Source organism: Engraulis encrasicolus, chromosome 20, assembly GCF_034702125.1.
Source record: "Engraulis encrasicolus isolate BLACKSEA-1 chromosome 20, IST_EnEncr_1.0, whole genome shotgun sequence".
In the NCBI taxonomy this organism is placed as follows: domain Eukaryota; kingdom Metazoa; phylum Chordata; class Actinopteri; order Clupeiformes; family Engraulidae; genus Engraulis; species Engraulis encrasicolus.
Window position 1 is genome coordinate 18,289,014 of NC_085876.1, and position 7,564 is coordinate 18,296,577.

At 42.4% G+C, this 7,564-nt stretch overlaps 1 protein-coding gene across 1 annotated transcript in view; it reads left to right on the forward strand.

The window, feature by feature from the left end:
* Positions 1-5,502, forward strand: part of LOC134436371 (collagen alpha-1(XIV) chain-like) — a 160,939-nt gene extending 155,437 nt beyond the window's left edge. The window contains exon 48 of the mRNA XM_063185539.1: positions 5,033-5,502. Coding sequence (XP_063041609.1) covers positions 5,033-5,373 — 341 coding nt within the window. The 3' untranslated portion in view covers positions 5,374-5,502. The remainder of the gene's footprint in view (positions 1-5,032) is intronic.
* The last annotated feature ends 2,062 nt before the right edge of the window (positions 5,503-7,564 follow it).

Consider the following 7,564-nt stretch of genomic DNA (forward strand, 5'->3'; position numbering starts at 1 on the left):
TCTCTGTCTCTCTATCTGTGTCTCTACCTCGGTCTTGTTTCCATTTTTTTCCCCAAAGGCCCGAAAGGCTAAAAGTTGCAGCCTCTCTCCACAGACATGCACAGATCACAAGTTAAACAACGCACGCTGCTGACCTCTGTGATCTGATGTGTGTGGATGTGCACAGTAGAGTCCTCCTGCAGTACAGTAAACAAAACTCACACACGCTTAAAGCCACAGACACAGATGTGCTGAACACAGGCCCACACACACATAAACACACACACACACACACACACACACGTACAGGCTGCACGCACGGTCACATATACACACACACATACACACACACATGTACACGTAAACGCAGATGCACACACAGTCACTTACACACACAGACATACACATTCATGCACACAGTTGCACACATGCATACCCACAGTTGCACACACACACACACACACACACACACAAGGTGCAAAATATGTACGACGAATACACAAAGGAATAATAGACCTTTGTTGAGGACCTGGCTCCCTTTCCTCTGACACCAGTGTTGTGCACCATATGTCCTGCTGTGCTTGTGGTGGTCTTATTTATTTAATTGGCTTCAAGTCTGTGGGCTACGTTTTTTTTTAAAAAGAGTAAATGAGAGAGAGAGAGAGAGAGAGCGAGAGAGAGAGAGAGAGGGGAAGAAAGCAGTAGGCTGTGCCAGATATGCAACTGTGAGGGTGGAATTCATTAGATATGGAAGACTGTGGAGGAGAATGGATGGAGGCCTTTGTGGCGTGCAGTATTATTTTACATTCATTGTTACACGAATGCAATGCCACCCTCACATGTTGCAGCTGATCAGGCTGACTAATGGCTTTCCAATCCAACGCACAGAAGAGGCTGACTTAGGGGTGGGCGATATGGCAAAAATGTCATGTCATGATTTTGGACATAAAATCTTGATTCCGATTTTGTATCACAATCTTCCATCGAAAAAAACAAACAAACAAAAGAACAGGCCTTTTATATACTTGCAATTCGTATTTAGAAATTAATTAAATGTAAACACACTGATGACACTCTCATAAAGTGCACAATTAAAAATGCAATAATGTAAAGCATAAAAGTGAAGACAACAACACTAAGTAAGTAGACATCACTCTGATACTGATAGTAAACATCCTCACTGCAAGACGATCTATACAATTTCTCTACTTGGGCAGATTCAAGACGATCTTGTACTCGATTTCACGATTCATGTTTAATATCATCATATCCCCACACCTAGGCTGACTCCTCATGTACTAATTTTTGAAAATGTTGCCCAATATCACCTCAGAGAAGGGGAAAAGGTGTATTCTTTTAGGATGGAAGTCCATCTAGTTCTTCACCTCCTTTCCTCATGCTTGTGGTCTTTTGCCTCAGTGTGTCCCCCCATGTCCATTAGGGGTGTAAATAATAATTGAAATGTATCGATATATCGCGATATAATCTCACGATAAAATTAAATCGCATTGTATCGTGGGGCATTCTTCAGTATCGAAAATAATCGAATCGTTGGCCCCTGCCCAATGCCATTACTCCATAACATAATAGAAGTGGAAAGTAATAGGAAAAAAGTCGAATCGAATCGTATTGTGTCATATCGTGTGGCATTCTTAAGTATCGAAAATAATTGAATCGCATCGCATTGAATAATAAGATTTCGATATTGAATCGTATTGTCATGGAGGCTGTGATTTACACCCCTAACGTCCATGAAGAAAACAATAATGTTGTCCCTACCCCCTGTGAGCCCAGCGCAAGTTTAGGGGTCTTGGTACAGGAAAGGACATGAGGCATTAGTTCAACTCCCCTAACTCTTTTTTGAAATGCAGCCCAATTTCACGTACAGAATCATTTGGTATATTACATTATTGTTGCCCAGCTGCCACAAGAACAAGCAGAGACTACTGATTCCCCTTTTGATACTACTGAGTGCTCTTTAGTAAGCAGCAATGTCCATGTTGAACTTTCATTTCTATTACACGACATTCAGACGGGCACTGACAGTTGGCGCATCCCATTAGCTTCGCAGACAGATGTGCAATGCATTCTGGGAAAGTGGTGACACTGTTGTCTGCCAAAAGAATTTGATGGTTGCGGTGGATCCATTAGCCAATCAGATTGCGTGTGTGAATGTAAGTCACAAAAAGACTACCCCCATTCTGTCTGTCAGACACGCCCACCCTCAACCGTCGGCGGTCAGTGCCCTTCTGAACAAAGAGTTAACTATGTGTTGTCTACGTATACCTGTGTGTATCAGGAGTGCAGATCACAAGGGGGTGGGAGGGACGTGTCCCCTCCAATTTCTGAAAGAAAAAAACATGAATAACAGGCACAATAAAAAACGCTAAATACCGTATACCGTATGCAATTCACTACCATAACAGTTAAAGCTGCTGTTGGCAGGATTCTTGCTCTCATATATTCTACTTTCTGGATTTGTGAGTTGAACATGTAATATCAAAACAGACAAAGTTGCACAAGTGAGCACAACCAAAATATACTGTACTGAGTGTCACCCAGTCTACTTTAAAAGGTAGAGAGTGTATTTTTTTTCAATAGTTTATTTCCAGAATTTATGTTTCCCATTCACAAATGTTAGTTTTCTTCAGGAATGTGTATTATGTCCATCAATTTCCAAGTATTGATTATGGCTTTTTTATATATGAGTAGTAGGTGGATCCCCCGTGTACTGACCAGTCATAAGCTTTGGTTGCAAAACCTACTCTAGTCAGACCAGTAAATATTCGCTTATTTACTTAAAGGTGCACTGTGTAGGATGGTGTCCAGAGTAGGTATTGCAACTAAGTGAAAGAGCATTTGGGAAACTCCAACTCCCATTGTCATTGTGACACAGCACTCCACAGCACACAAGTGATCACTGCACACAACAAAACTGCATTTATGCCTCACCCGTGCAAGGGGGCAGCCCTCAGTGGCGCCCCAACTATGCTGTTCATTGAAACTGTGCGGCCTATTGTCAAATTTGACCTTTTGTCATGAATATTTTCTAAATAATAAACCAATATTTAATTGTATGACCAAAGTACAGTAAGTCTTTCAACTAGAAATGTCTATTTCTGGAAAGTCAAACTTGTGGACATGGAGAAGATCCTCCTTTTATTGTATGAAAAGTGCAATTTTCCCAGTCATAATGAATACTTAAAATTTGATGCTGGTGATAAGTAAGGTAACATTTGTGAATGGGTAGCATGAATGCTGCAAAACTTTGCTAAAAATATTACACAGTGCACCTTTACTGTAACAACTATACATGAAAATGGTGACATTTGTGAATGGGCAGTATTATTTTAGTACTTATTACAGTGGAACATAATTATGTGTCGAAGAAATTACAAGCAGTAATTCTCTTATTGGTTTATGAAATTTGTGAATGGGCGTATTATTTTATAAATAAACAGTGTGTACTGTAAATCAAGAAATAAACAGCAAAATAAACAGTAATTCATGAAGCTGCAAAAATATAATTATCTGTCAAGAAGAAATAATCTGCCAGGGACATGCTTGCTGCAGGATACGTGCGCATGTGCACTTTTAGTGCGCGAACGCGTTGCTACGTGAGTTTTATGTCACTTTTGTGCACGGTAGAGAACAGGACACAATTTATGCAGACAAGTGCATAAGGTGCAATATCAGCAGAACCAACGAGGGGCAATATTCCGAACCTCCATGTTGAGGTTGCTGTAGAGTCAAACAGTGATGGAAAATGTTAATTAACCCCTTAATTTATAAATTAGCTCTTTATAAATAAAAAAAGCTGTTTATAAAGCTGCATTATAAATTAGCTGTTACCAGAATAGCAATGACCAAGTCGTAATGTATTACTAAAGGTCCCGCGCACTGTCATAGTGGTGTAGTACTATAGTAGTTAACTTTCAATGTCTATTACAGCGTGCCACAGGAGGTACGGCGTGCATTTAGGGGCTACAGCTCCGTTGGCCATCTGCCCCCTACATCAGACGTGGGCAAACTCAGGCCACATGCGGCCCCCTGAGCCACTTCATGTGGCCCCCAGAGCCTTTACAGGAAAGACAACTTTTAAATCCTAATAAAATGGTTACTCAACATTCTTAAAATGCTTCCTAAAACAAGAGTCTTGGGAATTTAAGATTAACCAAAGACATAGGCTTCATCTAAATACATTTAATTGCAATGTGCTGGAATATCATTGCTGCCAAGTTACGTCAGCGTACACTATGTTTTATTATTGACACGGGCAAGTTGTCTGTGGCATCCGGCCCTTCGGTCAATATTCTAAACCCAGTGCGGCCCTCGGGCCGAAATAATTGCCCACCTCTGCCCTACATGAATATCTCCAGTGTCATGCATTGTGCTGTGATCGTTCTGAAACAAGCACAGTATGTGCACTCTGTTGCACACAGTTGCGAGCACAATCTAAGACACACAGCAAGCATGTCCCTGACCTTATTGGTTTAACACACCGGGGAGGGCTGCATTTTTGTAAGTAGGACTACAGGCTTTGGAGTGAGCTAGAGAATTCTTTATTCCCGTAATAAGCATTTTCATGTACTAGTTTCGGAATCTCATGACAGTTCAAGGACATATGACTCAAACAACTTGCCGACTGCAGCTTTCAGTTAACAAATGACCATCGCAATAAATTATTCTCTTTTTGAATGATATGGCAACTCTCTAATGTGTGTGCTTATAATTCAAGGTTGCATAGTATCAGTTTCATATAACATATGTAAAAAGAAAACACTTCTGCGTTCCCCCCACTCCTGCCATTGGTTCTGCACCCCTCCTTGTGTCCACCTTAACCAAACTGTGTCACTGACTCCATTTGCCTCCCTCTGTCTGTGTCTGTGTCTTCCTCGTCCTGCTCCGGGTGTCTACGTCTCTCTATCGCCTCCAATCACACACAACAACAAAAACCCTCTCTCAAACACATTTTGGCTTTGCCTGGGGTGTCATTCAATTGGTTGGTCGCTCGGTGGTGGTGGTGCTGCCAAAAAAAAAAAAAACCCTAAAGAGGAAGAAACTGAAGAGATGTCTCCCCGGGGTATGTCTGTAGCCCAAGTGCCCAGCTCCTACCAGCCATACGACCCCAGTATCCATGGCGAAGTGGAGGACGATGCCTCGTACGCATACCGCGTGGCCTACGGCTCCGAGTACTACCAGCCCAACTACCCTGCGCCCAGGGCCGTTTCACCCGACGACCCGCTCCTGGACGCCACCGCAGAGCTCCGCTCCCCCGGCGTCCATCGCTCCTCGCGCAGCCTGGCCGAGGTGGTGGAGAAGGCCAGAGAGGCGGGAGAGGAGCGCCGCCCCGTTGGTCAGGAGGGAGATGTGCGGACTGCGGACCTCCACTGATTTGATTTTTTTAGTCAGTCGGTCGGTCAGCCAGCCGCTCGGTGAAAACACAAAGCCCACCTGCTAGGACTCAGTGGCACACACACACGCACGCATACATATGCACACAGGTGTGATAGAGAGAGAGAGAGAGAGAGAGAGAGAGAGAGAGAGAGAGAGAGAGAGAGAGAGAGAGAGAGAGAGAGAGAGAGAGAGAGAGAGAGAGAGAGAGAGAGAGAGAGAGAGAGAGAGAGAGTGTGTGTGTGTGTGTGTGTGTGTGTGTGTGTGTGTGTGTGTGTGTGTGTGTGTGTGTGTGTGTGTGTGTGTGTGTGTGTGTGTTTTGTGTTTGTGTGTGTGTTTGTGTGTGTGCGTGCTTGCTTGCTGTCAGCGGGAGCGTCATCATCAAGTGCCTAATATAAAGCCCCCCCTGAAAAAATAATAATAGAATTTTAGTTGATGGAATTATTTGTGATTTGGTGATGTGGAGGGATATGAGAGAGGAATGGGAAAGGAGATATGAGAATGGAATTGTGGGAGAAGGAGTGCAGGAGGGAGGGAGTCGGTGGTTGAGTGGGTGGGGGTGTGGGTGGGGTTGGAGTTGTTTTTAGGATTATCTCTGTCTCTCTTGCTGTTGACATTCATGGAGCCCCCCTGTTGTGTGTGAATCGTCTGTTTTGGTGTTTCACTTTTGTTTCGTCATGTTCTGTATGCGTCTTGTAATTTCTTTGGGGCCCTATATAGCAGTAACCCCTCTCAACAAATGTCTGACAAAATGTTTGTACAGTCTGTGATCTAACGCTGGCGACATCTCGTCTCTGCCTCAGTCAAGTCAGCCAACCCCCCACATCGCCAGGCCTCAGTTACCTCACCTGTGTGTGTAATCAACACAGTCTCATCCCAAGTCGTCAATTTCTGTTTACCGTTGACCAGGAGGCCATTTTTGACGTCGAGGGCATACCTGCCATGTCGCATATTGAAGGCCTAAACCTTGACCTTTCCCTAACCCTAAACATCAGTGAAGTTATGCTACCACAAGGGGGGTGCCTTTGAGGCAAGGACATACCTAAGACGTCAGAAATTGACGTCTGGTCAGAGGTAGTCAGAAATTGACGAGTTGGGATGATACACTGTAGGTGTTTTAAGTGCCTGTTTATACTCCAAGCAGACATTATAGTTAGCCATTTTGTATTCACTTCTCTAGATTCATTACATGTGTGTGTATGTGTGTTTTTTTATTATTATGATTTCCTTTCATGTCAAACATATCCAGAGGACCGTGATAAGAGATTTGAACGTTTTATCGATGTTTTGATGGTGCTTGATTTAGGTATTTTATGAAATTCCTGCTTTTGGTTTTTGAATTGGCTTTTTTATGCTTATCCAGCTCATTTACATGCTGTTTGGAGGCCTTGAAATGAAGGTGATCATATGGGCTTGCAACCTTGATCACATTGGTTATTTATTTTACTCAAACGTAAGATCCCATACTACAGTGAATTGCATGTTTTATTCGTTCATTTTTTTTGTTTTGATTTTTGTTGTTGTTGTTATTGTTTTGATTTGGTTCGTCTGTCATTCATGGTGCTGATGTATATTTTTCAGGTCAATTTAGGATTTTACCACTTGAGTCGAGTCAACAGTGTTTCAACACCAGGCCTGATTTATTATTATAATTATTATTATTATTATTAGCAGTATCTTCAGACCGATTGTAGTGAAAGTTTGACTGCATTGCTTTCAGTCCTAAATAGTATTTGGGTTTCCTGGAGGAGTGTAACTAAAATGGCAATGAATAAGCTGCAGTCTTTCCTTGTGGATATAAATACTAATATATCAATGACCTGGAACATTATGTAATATATCAGTTATTGCAATATGTGATGGATGTCATGTTCCCTTTCCCATGGTTTCTTGTGGCATTACGATGGCTGGGTTTGACACTGCTGCGCTGTACAGTATTCTGTTGTGTAAATTAGTTAGGCCTGTGGTCTAATGCTGTCCAAAGGGGGGAAAAAACTTTGTTGAGACTGGGGCGCCATCAAAGCTCTCACCACACAGACGATATCATCAAGGAAATAATTTATTTTTGACTTGGTATTGTTTTTCTAAACCATTAAATTGCATAAGTACAACCATGGAATCGGTATCTGCTGTTGCATTATTTCTTGTCTTTACCCTCATATGTACACATACTGTAGGTATATCAGAAAGG